Source organism: Perna viridis, chromosome 1, assembly GCF_037379345.1.
Source record: "Perna viridis isolate PV_CMFRI_1.1 ecotype Kerala chromosome 1, ASM3737934v1, whole genome shotgun sequence".
Lineage (NCBI taxonomy): Eukaryota > Metazoa > Mollusca > Bivalvia > Mytilida > Mytilidae > Perna > Perna viridis.
In genome coordinates, this window is record NC_142445.1 from 48,557,061 (window position 1) to 48,584,475 (window position 27,415).

General features: G+C 32.9%; 1 protein-coding gene across 1 annotated transcript in view; it reads left to right on the forward strand.

Moving 5' to 3' along the window:
• LOC148629117 (uncharacterized) overlaps nt 1–25,762 on the forward strand; it is a 38,423-nt gene extending 12,661 nt beyond the window's left edge. The window contains exons 12-25 of the mRNA XM_088544255.1: nt 3,861–4,055; nt 5,005–5,167; nt 5,828–5,968; nt 7,220–7,348; nt 8,189–8,329; nt 8,873–9,025; nt 9,755–10,576; nt 12,173–12,271; nt 13,406–13,495; nt 18,611–18,709; nt 20,572–21,165; nt 22,407–22,513; nt 22,749–22,930; nt 23,192–25,762. Coding sequence (XP_088400381.1) covers nt 3,861–4,055; nt 5,005–5,167; nt 5,828–5,968; nt 7,220–7,348; nt 8,189–8,329; nt 8,873–9,025; nt 9,755–10,576; nt 12,173–12,271; nt 13,406–13,495; nt 18,611–18,709; nt 20,572–21,165; nt 22,407–22,513; nt 22,749–22,930; nt 23,192–23,252 — 2,976 coding nt within the window. The 3' untranslated portion in view covers nt 23,253–25,762. The remainder of the gene's footprint in view (nt 1–3,860; nt 4,056–5,004; nt 5,168–5,827; nt 5,969–7,219; nt 7,349–8,188; nt 8,330–8,872; nt 9,026–9,754; nt 10,577–12,172; nt 12,272–13,405; nt 13,496–18,610; nt 18,710–20,571; nt 21,166–22,406; nt 22,514–22,748; nt 22,931–23,191) is intronic.
• Nucleotides 25,763–27,415: the final 1,653 nt, after the last annotated feature.

Here is a 27,415-nt window from a genome sequence, read left to right on the forward strand (position 1 = left end):
ACTATCTCGCTAGACTGTAGACTAATTCACGTAATTATTAAAACGTTCTAGTTTTATTATTCACAAAAACCACTTCAGTTTTGAGGAAATCTTCTTTAACGTAAGAAAAAAACATCGGACACCCAGGCCGACAAGCAACGTGTATTTACCGGACCCGGGACAATTTTACCGGACAGGTCCGACGGTCCGGCAGGTTTCGATGGGTCTGCTTTTCTAGTTTAAACAATGACAAATTTTTACATCATTAAGACGTCGGAATTTTCCATAGCCTGAAAGTTAAATACTGTTAAATGTTGTGTAACCCCAGGGGTCGTGCTGGGCTTCACCAATGTCGCAATTTGCAATTTTTTTTATCTGGCAACAAAAATGGCCAGTTGGCGATTTTCTTTGCGCCTAGGTTTTTTTATATTAAAATTGACCGGAAGTTTATCAGCAACGGATATTCTTTAACTAAACATTTGTGTTGACATCTGGTCAGAGTTAATTGACTTTGACCAATTTACGGCTGAAGGCAATTAAAGGTAATTAGACCAGATGACCGTGAACTGACAATATCCTCATGGAAGATGTCTATCAAATGTTAATATATTATTTAGCCAATCAAAACTCTCATCATCTGGTCAAAGGTAAACACAAGGCCATGTGCACGTGGCTACACACAAGTTTCACAGCCCTATTTAACCATGTAATACATTCAGAAACAGACTTACCTAATAACAGAATAAATCAAATCCAATTAACAATGATTATCCCTCCAGGAAGTGTCTAAATACTTCCAAATGAAAGAATTGATAAAAGAAAATGGATGACATTTGTTTACACTTTTGCCATGTGACTTTTTTGGTGGGAAAATCGGTAAACAAATAGAATGGGGATTTCTGAAATCTAATTAAGGAAATGCTATTCAGATATCAAGATAATTAAACAGGGACACAATTAATGGTCCATGGTACAAAATATAGTTTGATAGAAATTTTATCACTTGAAAAAAAAATTCAGGTTTGTTAAAATAATAATAATAAAAAAATAAATTATATTGTATTAGATAAATTAGACCATAAAGGACAAAGGTGAACATGTTTAAAAATCAGGGACTGTATGAGAATAGTAATATAAAGTCTTTGATAGAAGTAAAATACCTGTTTCTGGAGTAGTCCATTATTATTTTATGCATATGAAAGTGACAGACTAGAGCTAAAAATGTGCTTTATACATGCATCAAGAGTGAATCTTGGGTACATGTATGTCATGAATGGAGAGGTTATTATGATGAATTGACAAAGATAATTTATCAGTGAACTTAATACTGTCTTTTTTAAAAAAAAGTATAATTTTTTTTCGGCACGCTTTGGCTCTAATTTCTGAAACCTGGCGACAAAATATGGCAGCTGGCGATTTTTCTGGCGACAGAAGTTTGGAAGTCAGAGCAGCCCCTGAACCTCCATTTTGACACATGGCATTGTGAATATAATAAGCATCTGCATATAAGAATTTTTACAGTGGAAGTGTAAAACCTGTGCCAAAATTATTGAATTATTGGTCTGACCCTTGGGTTTCATGTTAAAGACGGCCTTTTGTGCTTCATGAACAACCATTACTGGACAGTAGTTTAGATGATTCAGCAATGTTTAATTGTGTATAACACCACCTAGATGACATTTATTTTTAAGTTTTATAAGAATTAAATAATATTCAATTAATTAGATATCCAGTTTAAATGAGCTGCATTTACTGCTAATTGAAAAGGACCAGTTCCAATTTCAGTACTAATTTATGTAGGCTAGTGAATAATTTAAATAGCTCTCTAGATAAAACTCTGCCCAACAGAACACCTGTGTCATCTTTTGGACACTGCCTTTTAAGTTTGAATAGCTGTCAATTATGATGACCTTAACCTCTATATCATGCCATCCACCACTGTGTTCAGATAGTTTTGTATTCTATTTACAAGTGATTTACTTGTTTCTGATAGGATAACACTTAATTTTATTTAAATATTCATAGACCAAGCCTATTTTTAGTTTAAATTACTTAACTGAACTGAATGCTGAAACTTTTTTTTAGAAAGAATTTGGTGCTCATACATTGTGAAACTGAGAATCTTTCTAGCTGAAGTAGTTTTAAGAGCTTGAAAGTCATGGTAACATTCATTACACTTGGCAAAATGACCATGTTTTCAGTTTGCAATATAAATGCATGCACCAGTCCCTCTAAGGACCTTCTCAATATTAAACAGTTTAAAAAAATGTTTAAGAAATGTTATAAAGTGATTGTAAATACTAGTATCATTTTTATTTTTTCTTTGGTTTACATTGAATGTTCATATAAGATGCCCTAAAATATAAACTTGAAAATGTACCAGTATAGAAAATTGAACAATCAGTGAGTTGTATTTACTTGACCTTTAGAGGTTAAGCTCATCATAACTGACAGCTATTCAAACTTAAAAGACAGTGTCCAAAAGATCACACATGTGTTCTGTGGTAGTTAAGTAGGACATATTGTTATAATGTAGGGCAGACTTCTTCCTAGAGAGCTATATGAACTACTTAGTAGCCTATTAAGATTTGTATTGAAATTGGAACTGGTCCTTTTCAACTAGCTGTAAAAATCTAAATTTGTTTTCCATCATAGTTCAGTGTATTTTGATGTATAGCTGCACCCCTACCTAGTGAAAAAAAATGCAGTTTATACAGCGATGCAGATTTAAATTTAGAGAATTAGCCATTTAAATGGTATTAAGAATTTCAATAGGCTGTTCTTAAACATTTTTTGTGAAAAAATTCTAATTTTGATGGACTTTCAGATGGAATGTGATAAATGGCCCCCCTCTAATTCCAATCACTGTTGATACAGAATTGTTTTATGAAGAAGTGTGAATTTTCTGCTTTTAAATCATCAATATTTCACCATTACTATTTTAATTTTTTTTTCTGTTTATAGTCCCCCACTGGCGACTTTCCATTGTGCAATGAAGTTTCATTTCATTTTCAAATTTTGTTCCAGTTTATAGACATTTGCTGCTCTTGGATGTAAAAAAAAAATCATACAATAACTCTGTTTTCCACACTTTTTTCCTTGCAAATTGATAATTGGTACATTGCTTTAGCTTTACATATTACAGATCAATTTTGTGTCTGTCTGTTGAATATTTGCTGAGTTATTGACCTTGAAGTCAGGAAAACTAATGCAGACTCTATTTACCACACTTTTATTGTTAACAGATTATGCATGAAGTTTGCGTTCTGTTCTCTTCAACATGAATTTATCTGCTAGGGGACTTTGTATTGTCATGCAATACTCCAAGAATGATTATTTTTCTGTGTATGGTACATGGAGGTTGATGTATTTTCTCCTTGAAATAAAAGTGTGAAAACTTCAACAAACTTGAAATTTTGTTTGTTGTTGTCATACAAAACGATTTAATAATTAAAATTGTTCAATTATCATCTGAATTCATATATTCACTGTTTTCTGCTGTTGTTTCCCAATTAAACAAAATTTTGAGATGATGGTTCTTCTGAGATAAGTTTCTATTCCATGCATTGCATGAAATTCAAGAATCAAACTGATTTAAAATGCTCTTTTGAGCATTTATTTATTTTATATATACTAAATGCACCCTTGTCAATAAAGTTTCCAAACCCAAACTGATTTACTTCTGCTTTTAAGTGGAATTCTGCTTTTTCAAATCCAGATTTTACCGTTTTAATTTTTGTTTACTATATATATTTACTTCCAATTTTACCAATGTCCGTTTTGTTTGTTGACCTTGTAAAATCAGGTCTGCAAACAGTAGTATATATTTTGTAATATGGTTTATATGTTTGAAAGATAACTTTACTTAATCTTTCCTTTAGGTCTATGAAGTACCAAACTTGAAAACAGATTTTCAGTTACCTGTGAAGGAAATGCCAACGTTTAATTTTGTGACTCCCAAACCCATGCTGCAGTCCACAGGACTGCCTAATTCTAGTCAACCATTTACATTCTCTTCACCAATACAGAAAACACCTGTGACTCCCACAGACACACCAACAGGACCTCCTAAAATGGTTTGTAGTAGACTTATTATATAAAGCTTTAACAGCACTCTGCAACTACCTAGTAGTAAACTATGTAGGTAAAAATAAAGTGCAAACAATAAAATCAAAATACCCGAGCTGATGGCTTGTGATATTTGTCATTTGCTCTAACGTTCTGGAACAAACTGCAGTTGAACCTTGATGTGTCAAACTTGGAAGATTCAAATCTTAGAATAAGTGAAAGAGTTATAACAACCCTAGGAAAAACTGCTTTTACTGTACCATGTATCCATATGAAATTGTACCACAATATTCAACATCACAATTTTGTCTGGGTTGCACTTGTGCTTAACAGCTGATATAATGGTGAAAGTCAGTCATGCTGGTGGAGAAAATATTTTCGCAACATTTTTCTCAGCAACTATAAGTCATAGCCACTTGGTATTTTGGGCGCAACTTAAATATAAAGTCCCATATTGTGCGATGCTATTTCAGACATCTGCTGTACCTCTACTTCCTGTTTACAGACTTTGTGTATTTTACAACAACCCAGCCATTTCTGTCTAACACCTTTTTTTTTTTAATAAGAATGGTGAATGTTAGGTTGGCAGACTGGGAACTTATTTTTTATGCAATTCTTTTCCCAGGAACCTCTAATCAGGGCCTCTAAGTATTGGGTATCCAGCGTCAGCTATGGGTCCCAGTTTGTGGGATCAGATTTCAGGCCTGTTGGACCTCTACTTCCTGTTTAACGAAGTTTGTCCATTTCAGCCATTGACTCAATTTTTTGTTGTTTTTTTGTCATTGAAATAATAAAATTTTGACCCTTGAGAATAGAATTAAGACCAATTTTATAATGCTTTCAATCTACATGAATGGATGAATTGACTGTGATTCCCTGAGGTGTAGTATTTTACACCTTTCCTTTTTTGTTGCTCTGCTCATAACAGTATAATCCTGTCTTTTATTATGCCTACAGGAGTTCAGGTTTAGTTCTCCATTACAACAGAGTGATGGATCAGTGTCACCAAGCAAAGGAAAAACTGTCACCTTTAACCTTGGGGATGATAACTCACCAGTCAAATTCAACTACAAAGTTCCAGCTCTCACAGCTTTCAGTACCAAATCTCCTGTGTCTCAAGGTAAACATTAATCTATTTTATTCATTTAAAATTGACAATTATACTCAAGAACAAATAACCTTCAGGTCTTGAAAAAATGTGTTGTGCCAGTATCTGCAATTCCAAATTGTTACTCCGTGTATATGGACATCACCCAGTTTGTCTGCCCATCTGTCCATTTATCTGGTTTGTGAAACTCAGCTTAAGCCTCTTAATGGATTTTTATGGAGTTTTATTGGTTGCTTAGGCAACACATATAGATATGTGTGACTGAAGTTGTTTATATGACCAAATTGCAAATGTGCTTGTTTCCCCTTATTCAACTGACAAATAAATATTACTCAAATTTCACAAATACTTACCTGTTACCTAGGATTTTCCTTACTTAACAGGTATAAAGAATTAAAATGCGTTTTTTAAGACATCAGAACTCAGATGTTTATTCAATTCTGAACGTTAATTGTGTCCTTGATTTTTTGGTATCTAAAAAGAAGGAGGGAAAGAAACTGTAGTTTAAAGAATGGTCATACATTTTCTGTGAAAGCAGTGACTGCAGACAAACGGCTAAACATATGTGTAGTGTGGTGAGTGTTAAGGGTTGAACATTATTTAAGGACACACTAAGTGGAGGGCATTCATTTTGTAATCTTGCTGTCAGTGCACTTTGGTTTATTTTTGCAGGTTTACCAAACCTTATCCCTCAAGAAGGTCCTGATAAATCTGCAGGTGGGAGTGTTAAAGTAGCTTCTGAGTTAAAATCAGGAAGTGTTATGGATATTCTTGGGAAACCTAAAGAACCAGCATCTAAATCCAGTAATGATGGTAAGCATTGTGTAGTGATTTTGGACTAGTATTGAAGTGTGATTGAACTAAGTATTCTATCCACATAGTCTCAAAAGAATAAATTTCTTCTTACTTAATTGAATACAAAAACACTTGTTTTCTTGATTATCCTTATTTCTTATTCAGTGATTGGGATTAAAATTTTGCCAATGGGACCATAGCCCCCTTTACCCTTCAATTCAATGGGACATTTTCAATTTCAATGGGCCATTCTAAAAAAAACCATAGGACAAAATTTGGAATAGCAGCTTAGGCCTGCTAGACATAGATATTGAAGACCAAATGTAGCATAAACAAACTTTAATTTGCACTGCAGATCAAATGTCTATTAAGAGTTAACAATTAACGTGTCAATTAATTGTCACATCAAATCACTTTTGTTTTCTGTTGTTTGAGTTTTTACACTATTGTATTGTGTAGTGGTTTATCATCATAATAAGAAGTCCACAGATTCCCCATCATTTAGACCCTAACTTTTCTATTAAAGTAGTTATCACAAATGATAGGAAAATTTTTATTTGGCTGCTATCAGATTTTGGATTTTTTTTGGGGTGCTTCAGGACCAGATAATATGACTCCACCATTATTAATATTTTCAGTAGGGGGTTCATAATCGTGCCCAGCTGCCAAGTTAATTTCTACAACAATTGCAGGTTGATTCTGGTAATTACCATCAATAATATTTTTCGGCTTTGAAAAAGATAATTTCTTCTGTTTTGGGTCTAGTTTAAAATGTCTTAGGTGGCATTTTCAATTTCAAACGGGACTGCCAGTCCACACTTTTCTGATATTATCAAATTATTTTTATTCTTAAAAATAATGGTTTATTGTTCTTTCAAACATGTAAGCGATCAAGAATATGTAATCTAAAAAATAGAGAAAGTGCTGTTTCATTCCCCAGTCTTCAAATCCCCTCGAAAACGTGGCGATCGTAACATCTGCCTGCAGCTAATAAAAACATGTTTAAAAGAGGAAATGAGACTATGGTGCACGAAAATCCTAATCACTGCTCATTAAATTATAGATTCTGGATTTACTAAAGATAACAAGACCTATCCAAATATGCTACTCAACTACAAAACCATTGAAAATTAAGAACAGTTATCATTTTCGTCTTTTTTTTCTTTCTTTTTTTTTAAGATTGATCAATAGTTCAACTTGCGCTGAATTTACTAATGTGTTAGAAATAACTCTTACTAGTCTCTTTCATAATCATGTGCATTTCTACAGCTCCAATTAACGACAGTCTTGCCAAGTTTGTGGCTAAAGGATGGACTTGTGATGTTTGTCTGGTTGATAACAAAGATGATGATGTTAAATGTGCAGCATGTACTGCCCCTAAGCCTGGTTTGAATAGTGGTAGGAAATTTTATCAGATATTTTTGTATTGTATACTGTCATAAAATTTAGTGAGAAAAGCAACCAAAAACAGAGTGTGCTGTAATATATTCAATATTGCACAAGTCAAACACATTTTCATGTTCATGACATCACAGAAAAAAAGGCATGTTTAAAAAAAAAACTTGCAGGAATATGAAATTATAAGTGATGAGTATAAATACATACATGTATATGTATATTGCAGAGTGCAGGACAATATTCAGGCAATAACCTTATAACATGAAGGCAGATTAAACATTTTGTGAACATGCACTTTAAGCACTATTAATGTAAATCAAGCAGTTTTTTTTTTATTATTAAATTTGTTATTAAAAAAAAGTTTATGTGAAGCCCTTTAGTATTTATAGGCTTTATATTAAAAATTGCAAGAACCTTTTTCAAATCCTGATTTTACCATTCTGTTTATTTTTACTGTATGTTTACTTCTGAATTAACCAATTTCTGCCGTTTTGGTAGCTTCATAACATCGTGAGTGTTATAAAGTAGGTTCAGGCTCTTTTCATCACATTATTTTCTTCCATCCCACTACATGGACGAGAACATAGAAGCACCTGTGTCTGTCCGGTTACACATGTGGAGGAAACCCCCTGTAAATTGTTTGACAGATTTTGTTCATATTTTGTAGGATTGATATTCACCATTTGTAATTGATCATATTGAGCTGCCATCTTGATTCAATAAATATTACAGGAGTTAATGGACTTCTGCACTTTCAAAAAAAATTTTGTGATGGCAGGGGACATATATTTACATTAGTATTCATTGTGCTAGGAATAATCTTAATTTAATTGTTTTCAGCACCTTCACCAAAAAAAACTAACAGTCTTGCAAGTTTTGCAGCTGCAAAGGGATGGACTTGTGAAACTTGTCTTGTATCTAATTCAGAGGATGCTGATAAATGTGTGGCGTGCACCACTTCTAAACCAGGTCTGAAGAAAAGTAAGTATGCACTGTCAAAAAACAGTTGATACAATAAATTTCTATAGATAAATCTGTTGAAGTTTTCATGCCCCCTGCATATAAAGTTTGAAGGCTTAAAGGGACACCTGTCACCGTGTCCATTTGTGTGTTTATCTGTCAACTTGTAACCACATCACCCAAATATACCACTCAATAGACATTGATGGAATCATTACAAATGATAGGATATATGTAAATTTGCATGAATGAAGATGATTTCTGTGGATATCCTGCAAAGAGAGATGCAATTGTACTTTGATCTTTAAATGCAACTTATTAAAAAGACATGTATTTTAATGAAATTTCTCAGAATGATTAGGCATTATATTTAGATGTGCTTGACTAAAGAAAGTAAATGTCATGCAATACAAAGATAGATTATCCAACCTTAGGGTTTTATACATGTTGCTAAGTTATGGAGGGACATGTCATTTACATTGTCCATATTGCCAGTGATTTGAGCTTAAGTTGGCACTGGCTACTTGTCCATGAAATCTGTTTTTGATATGTTGTGCATTTCAGGTCTTTCAAAGTCTGCTGGGAGCTTTAGTCAACCTACATGTAAGCCAGCAGCTGACTGGGATTGTGATGTGTGTCTTGTTCCCAATAAAGGAGAGGCATCAAAATGTATAGCCTGTGAGTCACCTAGACCTGGCTCTCAGCCTTCTGCTACTGGTAGGATTTATAACTATGATATGTAGAATTCAATGGCTTGAACTGTATTTGGACCATTTTTTAAAAATGTTGGTGTCTGTTCAACTCCCAATATTTGATATGGATTGGTAGAAAAACAACCTTTAGTCTATGATATGAGTGGGCTGAGCATGTCCGTTGTTTTTTCAATAGTTTTTCAGAAGCTTTCAAGTATTGAACTGATATTTGGTATGTGACTCTGTCTGAATAAGTTATAGATCTTATCCAGGTTTGTTATGTTTTGTTTATGTGCCTTTCTCTATAGTCTCTATAGAGTCTTTAGTTTTTATACCCTTTATACCCTGCCACATGAAGTGGTGAGGTATTATGTGATACCCTCCAAAAAGTTTTGTCCTTCTATTCCCTGACAGTTTCTAGAAGATAACTTTAAAAGATATCTAAGGATATTTTGTCAACTTGGTATAGTTATAAAGTGTCATAAAATATGGATCAATTTCGAATTTCAGCTTGATTTGATTGCTTAATCGGAAGTTATGGCCATTTAAAGTTGTTTTTATCCCCCAGTTTTTTTTTCCTTTGTGGCATGGTATCTTTAATGTACCATCAGATACCCTATTTTTTGACAAATGAGACAGCTAGGAAAACAAATGAAAAACAAAGCCATCTGTATTACCTAAAAAGGGTATTCCTGATGCACATTTTCTAATATAAAAATGGATATAAATTTAATGTTCAACATTTGTCTTTTAGCAGTTGGATTCAAGATTGCAGCAGATGCTTTTGGAGGGAAGTCTGGTTTTGCATTGCCTGCTACATCTACTTCTACTTCTAAAACTTCTAACAGTGGTTTTACGTTTGGTGGTAACTCAACAACAGGGAGTGGATTTAAATTTGGAGGGGACTCTGGATCAACCTCATCTGGTGGTGGTTTCAAGTTTGGTGACAGTGCAATTGGTACATCCGACAAAAATAAATCACTTGTTAAAGAAGATCATAAGGAAGAGCCAAAGACATCTTTAATTGATAAGTCTGGACAATTAGGTTCTGGTGTTTCATTTGGTGGAAGCAAATCAGGTGATGGTACAAGTAAAAGTAAATCAGACTCTTTATCAGACAGTAAAGACAAGCCTGTTGGAGGGTTTGTCTTTGGGAAATCATCATCAGATTCATCAGCCTCTACTGACAATGTTACTAAGTTAAGTTCTGACAAAACAGTTATATTGGACAATACTAAATTGTCTGTTACAACTTCCACTGTAGCAACTACTGGTATTACATTTACCTCTAAATCAGACTGTGAAACTAAGACAACGGTCTCAACCACTCCGGGAGGATTTAGTTTTGGTCAAAGTATATCAAGTTCAGTACAGAAACCTACTACAAATGGTGGGTTTGTGTTTGGTCAGCCTTCGAGTGTAAATACAGACAGTGGAATAGATTTAAAGACTTCTAGTGTCAATTCTGTGTTTGGAAATAGTATAGTTAATAAAACTGACAGTGGCAATAATATTCCAGTGTTTGGAACTGATTCAAAGACTTCTGTTAACAGCTTTTCAGGAACAAATAATTCAGGTATGTTGTTAATTTTTTGTGTCATTTGATTATTAAATTTCAATATGTATAATGTTGAATAGATGCTACTTCATCTAGTTAGGTGAACCTTGATATGTACTAAATAGAACTGTTACAATAATGGTTGAAAACAGAGATTTTGTTGGCTTGAGACCACTGGCTGTAATGTAGCTTGCAAGAGGTGCTGTGTCAGACTGCCCACAAAATATTAACAATTGATATTCAGGACACAATAATGTTAAATAACAAAGATGAAATTTCACTTGCATCTTGTATTTATTGAATAGCACTTGCTAAAAGTAATTTTGAAAATTTACTTGAAGCATTTTTTTTTTCTGATGCACAGAATACAAAAGCTTGAAGGAATACTCAAATGTGTTTCATTTTTAACAAAGCAGGGGGTTGTTTTGCCTTGAACATGGTTATATTCTTATGCTCTGATATGGTATGCTCATGTTATCAGTGCTTTCATCAAGAGCCGGTACCCGGAACTTTTACCTGGCTGCGGTAGCGTCTGGTAACGGCAGAATAAAATAAAAGCAAAAAAAATCATCAGAAAAAATTTAGTAAATAGATATCTAACATCATTACGTCTGTAGGCTATGGGTATGTGTTTATTATTGTTTATATTGGTGTCTTTGTCGAGGTCTGCGTCAGAATCTAATCAGTAAAGCCTTTTAACCTACAGGGATTTAACGTAGTGTCCATTCGATTCGGCGGGAAGGGGGGGTGGTAAAAATATTTTGGCAACCCCAAGATTAAAAAGAACATGGCTTTTGCTCACAAGAATGTAAAAAAAAATATTGGCTCAGATTCAAAACTAGTACAGATTATAGTAGAAAATAAATACATTGTAATATAATTCTGTCCGTCTAAAAGTCAACCAGGCTAAAACTGCCAGTCTTTTTCTTTTTCAGAAGCAAAGAATTTCTTATCAGACTGATTTTTAGACCAACATTTCACAATAAGACACATGCAATTGTTCTACATGTCACAGTAATAATTGGGCAATAAACAACAACAAAGTTTAATTTTATTATGAAAATAATCTGCTGTAGGAACGATGACATGTTATGGAATTTCATTTATTAAATGTTCAGTTTTGTTCCTATGCTTTTATTTACATGTCTTGGTGGTCAAATTTTGTAACAAGTAAATAAAAGCCTAAGAACAAACTATGACATTTATCAAAATTTCATATAAAATGGCATCAGTCAACAAAGTTTATCAGCATTAGTCTAGAAATGGATCTGGTGGGAATCGTGGGGAGCTCCTGGATTTCAGGGTTTTGAGACTAAATCAGTGATGATTTCAAATTCATATATTTTAAACAAATCTGAAGCAAATATTGCAGACTTACAAGTAATCCCATATTTTCAAGTCAGAATTTAAATCTCAAAGAGTCAAAACATCCAGGAGCTCCCTGACCCCCCACCAAGGCGTTGCCCTGGACCCACTGGGGGCTGCTAAAGGCCCCCCAGACCCCTTGCCGAACTTATTTCATACCTCCTACTTTCTGTAAAGTACCTCCTGCCTGAAAAATTAATGAAACCCCTGGTACTGAGTTAGATATTTTTACACTCATTATTTTTCTAGGTTTTGCATTTTCTAAGATGGATGAGAAAAAGTCAGAGCCCTCAGTAAATAATTCATCATCAGTGGTATCTCCTAGTCTAAAGCGTGGAAGAGATGATGGTAGGTTAAGATAAACTGTGGTATTTACAGTAGCATTTTATATGTGAACAGGAACATTATAATTAGTGTTGAATAGAATTTGTAAAATGTGAAAAGGAACATATAACTAAAACTATTGTTTAAGCAGGTGCCAAAATTAACTTTTTGAGGCTACTGGATTTGAAAATCAATTAGCCCAGACAAAATGTTAGTAGCTAAGATTTCTTGGTTAGAAGACAGTAACTGTTAACTATCACTCTATTACATACTGCACAAACAGTGTCTTTGCCAGAACATGCACAGTTCTAGTCATTGTTGTTTAATAAAACCAAAGTTGTATTACATATTCCATAAATTTATTGTGAACTTGAATTAACTTCATTAAGTACAATATATATATATAAATCAAGAAAATTCAAACACCACATCTGTCAACCTCTTACTCAATATCACTGCCATCATCAACTTCTAACCCATACATCTTGATCCCTATTTTTGTTGTCTCCTTAGTTTTTACTGTAAAATTATAAATGATATGGACATCAATATATTAAAAAAAACTGTTTACCGAGAAAATCGAAATGGCAGTGCTACTGGTTTGGTTTCTGATCAGTGAGAGCACTTATCGCAATTTTGTTTACAATAAATTTTACTCTTCATTTTTGAAATTCACTACACCTAAAAAAAAATATGGTAGCCCAGGTAAATTTCTGGTTGCTGTGGCAACTGGAAATTGTTGTTCTCCATGCAACAATATTGCGGAGGTAGAATGTTATTGACTGGTCTATTCATCCATCATCAGTACCTTGTGAGTGCATCTTTTCTGAAACCACTTGACATATTCCTTCCATATATGGTAGAATGTATTGTTATAAGGTGAAGATGTGCATATTATACCGCAATTTTGATTTGACAAATTTTGTAGGAGTTGTAGGACTATTTTCAGCAGAGAGACTGTCTGAAATATAACATAGGTGTTCTGTTGAAATAAAATAGGAAACATTGGAAGAATGCAGGGCAGATTGCTACCTAGAAAGCTACTTAAAAACACTCACTAGCATAGCTATATTTGTCTTGAAATAAGTATCACTCCATTTCAAATTGCTGTAAGGTATTAGTTATATACAATGATTGCGTACCTTATTAATTTTGCAGGAGCAGATCCAGCACATTCAAAGAAGCCTTTTGCTATGCCAACAACATCTTCATCTAGTTTATTTCAGTTTGGTGCCAAACCTACAACTTGTAAGTAAAAATTCGAGAAGAGGTCGCATTTTGTATCTGGTGATTGCTGGCAGACTGATTAATTGAATGGTAAAGGTTTTGTATAAGGCCAAAAATAAAATATTCTTTGTTTCCCAAAATCCAGACCAACCTGAAAAAATGTTACGACCCAAATAATTTTATTGCTGATTTTGTGTAGAAATTATTTTTATAGTTGTTAAAATCCATGCTGTGGTGCTCCTATAAAATGGAGGAGCCAAATACCAGGGTATTATAGTATAGGGGAGAGAAACCCATTACAAAAGGTGTGGAAGATTTTTTTTTTGATTTCTGAAACGGACCGTTTTACTCGACTTTGACTAAAGTACTTTATCATTACTATGTGACGGGGTAGTATAGACAAAACATTCGCCGTTCTAACAGCCTGTAACATAGACTGGTTATAAATATACATTTCATGCTTCTTTACATGAACAAGGATTTTATTTTAATCAATACATATGACAAATGTTTCTAAAAGATAGCTGTCAATATTCCTATTTTTCATGTCTGGTAGTTCCAATATTTGATTTTTTGTATATACTTCGCAAAGTGGTTTTGTTCTTTCAGTTGTTACAGTCTGGCATTGAATCAAAAATTGGACGATTATATACGTGAACTAAATGAATGGAATATATTTGGATGCAAAGGTTCTGAAATGCCCCTGCATCACAATACATTTCATTCATTTATTTTCTTCATATAAACATCCGATTAATTCAGCATCATTTTTTTTTAAAAAGAAATAATTTGATCATGTAACTTTTATTTTAATTTTGGAACTCAGTAAGACATGGACTTTATATTCCTAATAGTAAGTATTATGTAGTCTCTGAATAAAGCTATACCCAACCTCTGAATTCCACTGAGTCCATGATTGAGGTATTTCAGCTTTAACGGGACCAATATGGGTAAAATCAATGACATCTTTATGGAGAAGTTGTGGAGGATATGAAAACAGTTTTAGGTGTACATCTTGAAGACTACTAGACTTCAATTTTTTTGTGAGCACATTTTGTTTTTGTTTCGGTTTATGTAGTATAAACAGGCTCTTTTTCTTTGTTATTCATGTGTGTCTTTATTTCCTCATTAAGATATAATGCTAATACCTTAAACAATCTAATACAAAGAAATCAGAAAGTCAACATGAAGAAAATACATTGAAGAGTACACAGGTTAAATGATGCATATATGTACATATATGCACACATATACATAGTATATATGTAAGTATTATTAGGTGCTTTCTGCATTAGCGTTTGCCCTGGAACTCAGGAGTAATTACACTTTCCAAAACATTGCATAACATGAACATGTTATTATCTCATGTGAAGTTGTTTGTATCGACTTCGATTTGTGTCAGTGGTTTTCAACAACTGGAAATTTTTAAAATAAAACAGTCGACTTGATTATTTTCCTTTTAAAGTAAACTCTTGTAGTTTTTACAAAGATATTTTTATGTTTGCTTTAAAATAAGTCTCGTGATTACACCCAAGATTTATATCACAGGGTTTGTCAATTAATACTTGTCATGTCTAATATAGTCACTCACCAGGCTAAAATTCATTCATAAATATATATTTAACTTCTATATTTATTCAGATATAAAACTTTATCACAAATATGTCCACAGTATAGCGAGTTAATTCCAAAGTTTATCTTCCTTAGTTTATCTTCCTCGACAATTAGTTTAATCAATAAGGAGTATGAAATCAATCATACATATCTACGTTCAGGTATGGTAGAATGCGTCACTCTACATCATGGAAATAAGTCCAACTGATTTAATCATTTAAACAGTTAATCATGGCGTAGTAATCCTAGTCGTCTAATTGGATTTATTAACAATACCTTTAAATTCATTGTAAACATATCAAATGGTATTATGCAATATTTTGATATGCAAAATTATCAGTAGTACTACATGATTTGACACTTAAAACATTTTACTGAAAATCAAAAATTTATATTGTCCATATTAATGTAAATAATATAACTATAACATCATAATTTTTACGTGAATTGTTCAAAGTAATTCATTTACGACCACTAAGACAGACAACTCTGTCTGAGCTGAAGGCATTAATTGCCACACAAACAAAAGGGGGCAATTTATATACAAACACAAAATATATTGATCTTTACTGATGGTTTTAAAACGACCAAATTAAGTAGTAACAAATTTCTATACAGTTAAGAAGCCATAGATATTGCCACGAAAGTGAAATTATATGAAGATATTCAGTGTTATTCCTAAATTTCTTTTCTTCCAAAATTTGTCGTTGGAACTCTCCATTACTCCCCATTATCACCAAAATTTCAAGTGTTGATTTCGATAATATGCTTCATTGTACAGCTATAAAAAATAGATAGTCAAAATCTGTAGGCACATATAAATTTCCGTTTCCAAAATGATATATGCATGGAGTTAAGAGAAATCACACTTCTACCTCGCCATTCTACACCTATTTATCGATCCGCCATCTTGGTATTCTGCGTTTCTCACTCCTGGTTATTTTTGTGTACTGTTCTGGGCATTTTTTATCTTTCATGCATCATGATTAGGATTGTTTATTTTTTTTTCAATCTTGATAACTCGTATGGTTATGGTCTAAAATGTGTAACCTATACCCACATCCGTATCAACTTTTCCCTGTACCCAAATAATGTTATGCTAAAATATTCCTTCTTACGCCACGTTTAAGAACTGAAATTGCATGAGATGTGGAATAGTCCATTTTAATTCATTTCTAATCAAGAACTTGATGTATATTTTTCTGATATCTCTTGTTTGATCAGTTTTGTTAAGTCTAAAATGTGTAACTGGAAGTTACCGTACCCAACTATTTATTGACTATTTCTCACTAACCTATCCCAATTTTATGTTTTTTCTAAAATTATTAAAGAGGTTAAAAAACTTCACCTTAAGGCTATGGATAACATTTTGAAAGATTTGATAAAAAAAAAAAAAAAAAAAAAAAGAAGTGATAATTCAATAACATACCTAGCATCAATCCCCGTGCCAGCGAAGAATGGATATGATCTTATCCAGAATATATGAAAAACAAAATCTCATAAACAGAGTCTGATGCTATTTTAATTTACGGTGAATGAAAATTTCAATTATATTATGACGTTTTATTGTCAAATATGCAATACATTAGTACAGATGACAAAAATACCGGACTTTGGTTTTGGGTATGGGAATTTCGGGTTTACACATTTTAGACCTTTTGAAAACCGAAAATCGAATAAAATCAATTTTTTCGACAAATATTTAAAAAATCATTAATTCAAGCCTATCCATCATGTCATTTGCAAATGTGTACCAACTTTCAGCTAGAAATATCAAGTAATAATGAAGAAATTGGAAGAAATTGGCCAAATAGTATTTGGATATATACTAAAGTTGGTACAGGTACATTTTAGACCATACCATCGGCATGATAATTTTTTTACAACATACTGATAAAACATGTTTCAGATCGCTCAACACTGAGGGCATGCTATGTCATTTGTACTAGGTTTATCATAGTTGATTTATTACAGATACATTTTTTAATCATGCATGTGACTTTCAAATTCCCACGAACTAAGGGATTTTATTTGCTTTTATTTCCCATGAACCGTGGAATGAATACCGTTCTTTAGTGCATGATACCCCCTTTACCAATCACTTGGTAGCATTTCTATATAACTGCCATTTTTGGGCAGTATTTGAAAAATTATTTGATTTTCAATTAAATTTGGTACATGTGGGAAAACATATTATCCTGAGTTGAATGGTGATTTTGAAAATTTGATTGGAGCAGCCATTTTCAAAATTGCTGTTATTTTCCTGCTTTTTTTTATTTACATTTGCTCTATTTTATACAATCCTTGGTTTTTGTAATAAACTGAATGATAATGGTGGATTGCTTAATTATAAACCTTGTTTTACATCAGTATCTGTTTTTTTCTGAATATTTGTGTAAAGCAAGCTATATAACTCGGTACTAAATGGTATAGTTTTCTCTGCATTCTGTGCAGCTGTTGGGGCAACAAACAAAGGACAAGGAGGCCCTTTAAACACATCGTATTGTGTTACCAGTGTGCAGAGACTGCATTATTATTGGCAAAATACCACCAAAGAGAAATCCAATATTACAAATGATTCCAAAATATACATAGTTTTATTCGGTAAATCTGACATGAGGAAAATGATAAATTGATACACCATTAAACTTAAAATACTGGGCTATAATGTTGGTTTATAATTCCTATTTACAAATGCCCCCAAAAAAAAAACAATTTCCAAAAAAAATAAAATATTATACCTACCTACCTTCCCACACCTGACTTGGTAGGGCCCAGTTTAGGGAAACATACAATTATTTATTTTTGGCCTAATTCTGTTTAGTGATGGTGGAGTTCATGCACTTTTCCATATCATTATTATTTTTTGACAACCATGTGGTTCATGGTATATGAAAGCCACTTACAATATTAAGATGTGATGGTAATTGAAACTGGAGTTTAACTGTTTTCTTCTTTTGGTGGTAATTTTGTATTTTTAGTTGTAAATGTATCAATTTTCATAATATTTGAAAGGTCGGAGGTGTATAGTGATCATTTTGTCCACATGTCCTTTCCCAGGTCTAATCTACAACTTCTATTAAATGGCTGAATTGCGTATGATGAAACTTTCATGAGTTCTTTATCATATGATACCATTTTGCGCTGCTTATTATTTTCTATCTAAATGGCTTTAGGGTTTCCTGTTGGAACACATGGATGTAATAATAAAACTACTTGTGGGGAGTTGGGGGGGGGGGTGGTTGCATCTTCTAATCTGTCACTCCTCTGAAACACCTGAATTGAATTCAAAGTTCAATTTAACTTTTACACATTTTTTATTTATAAGGTAGTCCAATAGTATGGCAGTACCCATATTAGATGACATGGAAATCAAAGGCTTTCAAGGAATATGTTCAATTTGAAATGTATTCTAAATTCATATCCAGAACAACAATACACATTGTTTATTGTGATATAGTATTTAACTAAGATGAAAGTCAGTTTATGTACTTGAATGGTACATTTTTACTTCCTTTTCAGCTACTGCAAGTTCAGCTAGTAGTGGTGGTGCATTTGCATTTGGACAAAACAAAGATAGTAATCCACAAGGGTTTTCTGTCTCTTCCTTTAACTTTGCAGGTAATATTGTTTGTTTACCTTTGAATTGAATTTATGGAGGTTTTCTGTTTCACTTGTACAGGAAATATTATATGATGTTTGAAATTAATTACAGCTTGTTGAAATAGACCAGTTCCAATTTCTATACATATATAGATAGGCTAGTGAGTGCTTTAAATAGCTTTTTAGGTAGTTTGACCTACATTATACCAATTTGTCCTACTTAATTATGATGGTGGATGGCAAATTTAAAGGCTAAGGTCATCATAATTGACAGCTATTCAAAATTAAAAGACAAGTGTCCGAAAGATCACATAGGTGTTCAGTGGTAGTAAGGTAGGACACATTGGTATAACGTAGGGCAGATTTTCTTCCTAGAGAGCTATTCAAATTACTCACTAGCCTAGCTAAATTTGTTTTGATAGTGGAACTGGTCTATTTCAACTAGCTATAACAACGAACAGTAAAAACAGATTTAGTAGCTGCTCAACAGTGTCTGTCTGTCTGTCAGGCTAAGGAATATCTATTTTGTGTAATCTATAACTAAAAAAGTATGATACTTATTTATTCAAACTTTGCACATTGTTTGTATTAATTTTGAATGTATGCACCTTTCATTATTGAGAAATTTTATTAATTTTTTACTACATTTTTAGCATGTAGAACTTAGCCCATTGTTGCCACTTTATGTTGTGTATGGTCAGTTTTTGTATAATTTGAACCTCAAAAAGTATTGTACCACTATTAATTAAAATAATGGTATGGTTAAAATATTTAAGTTATAGGCAATATTTTCCTCAGTTGATGTGTCATGAAGTAAACTTTTTTTAGCTCACCTGGGCATAGGCCATGTGAGCTATTGCCATCACTTGGCATCCGCCGTCATCGTTAACAATTCTTCAAACATCTTCTCCTCCAAAACTACTGAATGGATTTGGATGAAACTTAATATGATTATTCTTTAGAGTATCCTGCACTAAATGACCGTTTCGATTTTTGATCTGTTATAAAACATGGTCACCATTACTAAAAATAGAACATAGGGGTCAAACAGCAGATTTTTGCATATTTCTTCAAAACTATTAAGTTTAATTCTGACATAGGGTAAAAGTATTCAGCTTGATGAGGTCTTATCTGTGGTCAAATTTTGGCGAAAATCTCTTGACCCATGTTGGAGTTTTTACCCTTTTTGTATGTTTTTGATGTTATTACTTTCAAAAATCTTCTCAGAAACTACTGTACAGAATTCAATGAAAGTTGGTATGTTTGTTTTTGAGGGTATCCTAAACAAAATGACTGTTAAGATTTTTTATCTGTTAAAAAAAATGGCCTCTGTTTTTAAAAATTGAACACAGGGGTCAGAGAGTAGTTTTTTGCATGTATGTCCAAAACTGTTAGGTTTAGCCAATATCTTTCAATTGCTGAAATGATCCTTATTATTAGGCCTACAAAAGTCTCCCCCTGGATTTAAGTGTCAGACAACTCCATGTAAGATTTATTGCCCTTGAGAGGTGAACTTTTTTTTGTAGTTTTCAGCCAATATCTTGAAAACTGTAATAGATACAATGAAACTTTCTGTTGCTGAAATGATCCTTATGATAAGTCCTACCAAAGTCTTCAGGAGTAAAATTTGCTGGACAACTCCTTGTTAGAGTTATTGCCCTTGAAAGGCAACGCTTTAACCAGGTGAGCGATTTAGGCTCCTAACATTTTAGTTATTATATTTAAGAGTTGAATTTAATATAAACTGAACTTATCCTATTGAATAGGTGGAATGTTCTCAGATTTTAACTTTAAATTATAATTTTTTTAAGATAGCATTTTGGTCTGCTATTAATATTATTTTTGCTTTTCTAGACCCAATTTGGTATGTAATTTTGCAGGTGCAACAACTGGTATTCCCCAGACTACAACTAGTTCATTGTTCAGCAGCACAAGTATCAGTGCTGCATCAGGTTCAGTGTTTGGCAGTACAGCTACAGTCACCTCAAATTCTACTGGGGCATCATTTGTTTTTGGGGCAGCCTCTGGTAAACCAGCTGTCACAACTAGTTCAAGTACTTTCAGTCAAAGTTCTAACATGTTTGGAAACAGTACTGGATCATTCAGTATGCCTTCAACTGCAGGCAGTGGATCATCTTTTGGCACCTCTAACAATGTTCAGAACTTTGGTAGTGGTTCTGCAGGGACAAATGGAGGATTTGGATCAACAGCAGGTTTTAATGCAACTCCATCATTTGGGGCACCTCAGACTTCTTCAGTTCCTGCTTTTGGAACACCATTGTCAACTGCCATGTCAGGATATAGTAGTTCAGGAACACCAAGTTTTGGGACAGCAATGACATCCACGCCAGCCTTTGGAACAACTCCTGTTCCTCCTGCATTTGGAGCACCGCAGACCACAGTTGCACCACCATTTGGTTCTGGACAAAGTACTACTACTTTTGGTGCACCTCCAGCTACATCATCAGCTACTGGTAGGTATTCTTAGGAGTGAAAAAATAGGGTTTTTTCTCTTAGCTTTAATCTATTGATTATGATTTCTCTAAGTATATTTGTGTTCAATACCATATAGTCAAGCTTGATCTTGCGTGAATCTATACCACATGCATATATTTTGTCAGATTCTGTAAGCTTACTAATGATTTAAGCAATAAATAAGGGCTTTCATTAATTTTTTGCAGTTTAGGTACCTTCGGTTTTGTAGGAGGTACTTTTCAGCATTTTCTTTTATAAACAAAATATGAAATTTTAAATTCTGGAGGTACCTTTCAGTAGCTTTAAAGGATAAAAGAACCTGATACCGCCTCTGAATGAAACGCCTGACAGATTGTTTTTATTTTAGAATGACCTTATTTTTTTATTGTTAATTGGAATCACCTTCACTAGTCTGTTCACAGTTTTGAAACTGATATCCTAGCTTCTTCTGGAAGGATTGATTTCTAATTTGGTATACATCTTTGGCACACCAAATTGTACTGTGTGTGTCTATTCCACCAGATCTCCTGCACATCTACTTTCTTTTTAATCAGGGGTGATTTTTTTCCCCATTTTAGTGGAATTCTATTTCAAATCAGGATTTTACCTATTTTCTACTGTATATTTACTTCTGACTTTGCTTATTTCGGCTTTGTTGATCTTGTAAAATCATTCCTGAAAAATGGATCAATTTACACTTTTTATGGGTTATAAATTGAAATTGTTTTGTAACAGATTTCTCAGCAGAGGGAATTGTTTCAAATTTGGTACACAGCTTTGGCATAATGACTTGTACAGTGCCTCCCATTTCAAGGTCTTCTACACATCTACTTTCTGCTTAATGAGTCAACTTAAAACTTTTTTCATGTTAGTTTAGTAATAATGGGTGTATTCTTAGCATGATAACACATGCAATCAAGGTTAAGATTGATGTTGTCGTTCAGTACATTGATTGTAAAAGCAGCCATTATATAGAATATTTTATTCTTAAGGTACAAATAGAAATAAAAAGCTATAAAATATTACCCATGAAAAATGTTCAATAACAGTTTGGAAAATAGATATTAATATTTTTGTGTATTCACTTCTGCAAAAGTTGTGACAATAAATTCACATCAATCATTCCTAATTGCCTGAGGCTAGGGATATTTAATGATCACTGCAATAGACTAATTCATTAATATAAATTATTTATATGAGAGACGGAAGATTTTTATTAATTTTGAATGTCTTCTTTCAGGTGGTTTCAACTTTAATTCTGCACCCAGTTTTAACTTTGGTCAGACCTCAGCCAGTAATAACTCTCAGACTCCAAGTAGTGTGTTCCAGTTTGGTGGCTCCCAGAAAGTATGTGCACCTTCTTTGTTGTGACATGAACTTTATCAATATGCAAGTGCCTTGTGCAAAATTTTGATCAGCTATAATTCAAGCTACATTTGTATTTGACTACTACAGCTAGCAGTAATGTTTGCACTGCATTTAAGTGTGTAAAAGGAATATTGCTAATAAAAAACCTTGTCAATTGTTATAAGAGTAATTATTTTACTATCAGTATTTGAGATATTGCATTTTTAAATTGTAGGAGACACCACAAGCTGCTGCCCCCACTGGAGGTTTTGCTTTTGGTCAGTCGGCTAGCACTCCAGCAGGAGCCCCATTCAACTTCACTGCCACGCCTAATCCTACTTCTGGTCAAGCTCAACCTGGGTTTGGAGGGTTCAATGCTCAACCTTCGACGCCACATAATCCAGTGTTTAATATTGGGTAAGTTGACCAATCTAGCCAATAGGTTTAGATAAAGTAGGTATGTAGAAACATATTGGGTAATGATCATAAGTAAGTGTCAATGATATTATAATTAAATATATATATATATTTTTTTTTTTTTTAAAGTGGAGGACTTCTTTTCTAATCTTTTATTCTTTTGACAGAAAGTGTCTAAGGTATAAGAATAGAAAAAAGGGGAAAAGTCAACTCTGCAAGACAAGAAAACAACCTATATTCCTATCTATGTATTTTACACAGGTCTGCTGGAAGTACTGATAACAGGAGAATAAAGAAAGCTGTCAGGAAGATCAAAAGATGATGAATATAACAACAGTGTCAAGTTGTCTACCTTAACAGCAAAGTCCTAGTATTACAAGCATTCCAAAGTTGCGTTTGCTCAACACTGTGCCTGTTCTGACTAATTAAGATATTGATAATGGTCCAACATCTAGTCATGGGTACTTTTTTCATAGACTTGAGAGTTGTAGACACTTTACATTCATTGGGCTTTTTATTTTATGTGGTTGGTCTTTTTAAAGTACTGAGCATTTTTACTGTTGATCAGCTGACAATGATTCGATCTTGACTCATAAATGACAACTATTGACTTCTGAAAGCAGGCAGTATAGAAAAAAACAGCTTGAAAGATTAAGAAATTACACTATCATAAATAACATGATAAAGTTACTGTCTTTATTATGTAGTCCCATACTATATACATAATCCAACAATATTGTCTAGGGTCTAATATCAGAGAATGAAGCTTAAGGATCTCATTAACTTTTTGTGAATTCTTCACACTTCTGCATATCTTGTTCTTCATGTTTAATTCATCCTATGGGATGGGGTATATTGCTCATCTTATACTTTTTCGAAAAACTGTGCCATTTGCTTGTGACTTATGCATGAATTACTCTTACCTAAGGACATTTTGTCATAAAATCATTTCTCTTTATTGTTCATTTTATTTCTTTTCACTCACTGATCATGTCATATGTAAATTTCCAGTATAACATTCAAGTGTTTATAAGTTTTATATTTGTACATTAAAATAGTTGTCAATTTAAAGGCTTTATTGGTACTTAGAGTTTTACAGTATTAGTTGTATCAAATGTGTCTTTAAATGATTTGTAAATAATAAGGCAAATTTTGCAGGAACTTTTGTGCTGTTGTTTGAAATTAGTCAACATATTCCAGAGATTGACAAATTTCTGTCAGTGCTAATTTTTATTTTGGTGCTATTATTAACAAAATTTTGTCACATATTGATGATGGCAATCTTCTATCATTCCTAAGTTTTGCATAATATTTGTATATGCATTAGTCAAATATATGTTCCTGCAAAGTATGTCTACCAATGTCATCCTGAAGTAAGTCATTATTGTTAAATAACTATTACTCTTTTTTTTATATTGTTGCATTCTTATGTTAATTCATATCCCTCATATTGCTATTTTTATTAAGTTGAGTTTCATTCACATGTGAAAATTTGTATATATTTGTACATAGCACTTGATTAATGTGCAAAACAGACTGAAGTCTAACTAAAAGTAACTTTTGGTAAAATATGTTGTTGACATATGTCTCTTTGGGAGCAGACTTATTACACAATGATATTTTACTTAAGAAACTAATGTGGTTAAAAAAAAAACACAAGATTGACAAGAATGTTAATAGAATATGTTACAAATAATGTGTTCCCATTGTCTTTCTATTACTGACCATTGGTTGTTCAGTATGTACAGCGAGTTTGCTTTAAAGTATATGTATAATTCATTGTTTGGATATGAGAAGAATGTTGTTTTAGGTGCAGTTATATGCTAAATTACAAATTTTTAAAAATCTGAGGAGAAAATTTTTACAATGTGAATATATACTTTGAAGTAAGTTCTGCAAAAGGAAAATAAAACATTCAGATTGTGACCCTGCTGTTTTTTAAAGAAATTTCCCAATCTAATAATAAAAAAAAGGTTTTCATATTTTGTTCTTTCTTTTTTATTTAATCAGATTAAATTTTATGTGAAATTAATTTAAATTAAACAAGTAAAGATTTGTACTTGGGCAATGTATTCCTTTGTTGTTATGTGTTATGCCAAAAATAAATAAATAAATAACTATAACAGGTAGATTATACAAACAGCAGGGTGTCTAAATAATCTGTGATGCATTGATTTCTATTGTGCTCATGTTATATTATTTGTTGTTATGCAGGATTTCACAGATGTACCCATGGGACATTGAAGTCTCAGTAGATCCTGGCTCAATGATCTTTATTAGGATTTTGGTATACTCATTGATTTCTTCAGTCTTAATTCAGGAGCTTGTGAAAAAAAAAAGACCTGTTAAAACAGGCTATATTGTGATTTTTATCTTTTGATTAATGGTGGGCAAAAGATGTTTTTCTGAATATTTTCAACATGGGGAGAGGGGGGGGGAAACTAAGCAGAAAAAAAAAAAAACAATCTTCACGTTCAGAATTAGTTCTGTAGTTATATTAATTTGTTCATATTTAACATTTAACTGGACAACTTTTTTTTGTTTTAAAATAGAACTTCAGGTGAAAATTTGTATCGAAACCCTGATATATGTTCATTAAGCCAGGATGGGTTTTTTGGTGGCGATAGCCATACTTGTTATTTGGTATCTAAATTTTGTATTTTTGAAAAGAATTAGGACAAAAGAGAGGAAGTTAGGGAGAGAGTGAGAGAGTACTATTTATTTGACAATCTGTGAAGTTCTGTAAAGTCGTAATGACTTAATGCTTGTGTGAGGAAGTTCACTGTGAGGGTGACTTACAGCGAGTTCAATATTAAATATTGAATACGTCTATCTATTTCTGTTTTTTTTCTCAATTCAAAGTGAAATGGAAAAGCAGTTACACAACTAAAATTCTGAGAATATGTGCTAAAATAAAAAAAATCTCACTAAAAAACTTGTTAATGATTAACAAAATGAAAACTACTTTGAAATTTTGTTTTTCAACACCGAAAGTTCAGTGTCTTTAAAGAGTAATCAAGGGAACCAAGGTTATAGCGGTAATCAAAAGAATGTAATCCAGGGACAAAGACCAGACATGGAAAACAGACACACACAACAAAGAACATAAAGTAACTAAAATCATACATACAAAGTAACAAAAGTAAATGAGCAACTCGGACTCCACTAAAAACTGGGAGCATGGACCAGATGCACCGGTAGGGTAAGCGTCCTCTGCTTTTCGAGAAACACCTGCCGAGTTGCTCATAAAAAGTCAAGTCCGGGGTAGACAAACGAGGAAAGGAAAACTATGACCCGATGAATAAATAAGTTTTAAATAATAATTTTAAAAAATACACCCCAAATTGCAATGCATTAAACAGTCAATATATACATCTAAACATTTACATTGGTAAGTTAGTGTTCAAAGTTTATTAGAAGAAGTATGATGTCTCCTGAAGATTGGGAAAGTCTTTTTTAAAATAATGTCATTTTGGTCTAAGGTAACTGTTTTTGGTACTAAGTAAATACTCTTCTCGAGTTTTGAGATATATTCAATTTATGTCGTTTAATAAATTGTAAGCATGGTTATATATTTAGTTACTGAAAACTGGAGGCTCTAAAGAGCCTAAATTGATGACTTGTGAACTCACTGATAAGCAACATTTTTATTTTTGTAAAAGTAGCCATGTTTTTTCTTTGATGAAAATTCCTTATGCTCATACTTAAGGTACAGTCATATCAATTTTCATTGAACTCTATGCAGTAGTTTCTGAGGAGAAAATTGTTCAAAATAAAATTAAAATTGCAAAAGATACTGGATAAGGGCAACAATACCAACATGGCTTCCCAGATTTACAAAAAAATTGACCATGGATAGATCTCGTCTACTCCATGTCAGAATGTGGCTAAAACTACCAGTTTAGGAGATCTATGCAAAGAAACTTGTCTGATCCCTGTGTTCTATTTTTAGTAAAGGCAGACATGTTTGGCAATGGATCAAAAGTCCTCACTGCAGTCCTATGCAGAATACTCTAATAGACATTCATACCAAGTTAGATTCTAATTGGTCTGTTCGTGTTTGAGGAGATGATTTTTGAAAGAAATAACATCAAAAATAGCGAACAAGATGTAAAAAAAAGAGCAGCAACTCCCAACATGACTTAACAGATAAACATGTACACACAGCTCTCATTATGCTGAACACATCTATCCTGTAAGAATTTTACTAAACCAGTTGGTTTTGGAGATTTACTTGAAAATACCCTGAAGAACATCCATACCATTTGGTTGTAATTGGTCCAGTAATATCAGGGAAATCGAGTTTGATTTTTTCACAATGACAGACGCCAAGTGATGGCAATAGCTCACTAAGCCCTTCGGGCCAGGTGAGCTAAAACAAGTGGTATCGGCTATTTTCTATCATGACAGCATAACTTGTATAAGAGACGATAGTTCTTTTTTTAAAAAAAAATCTGGATTTGTCGGGGAATATGTGCTTGCAGG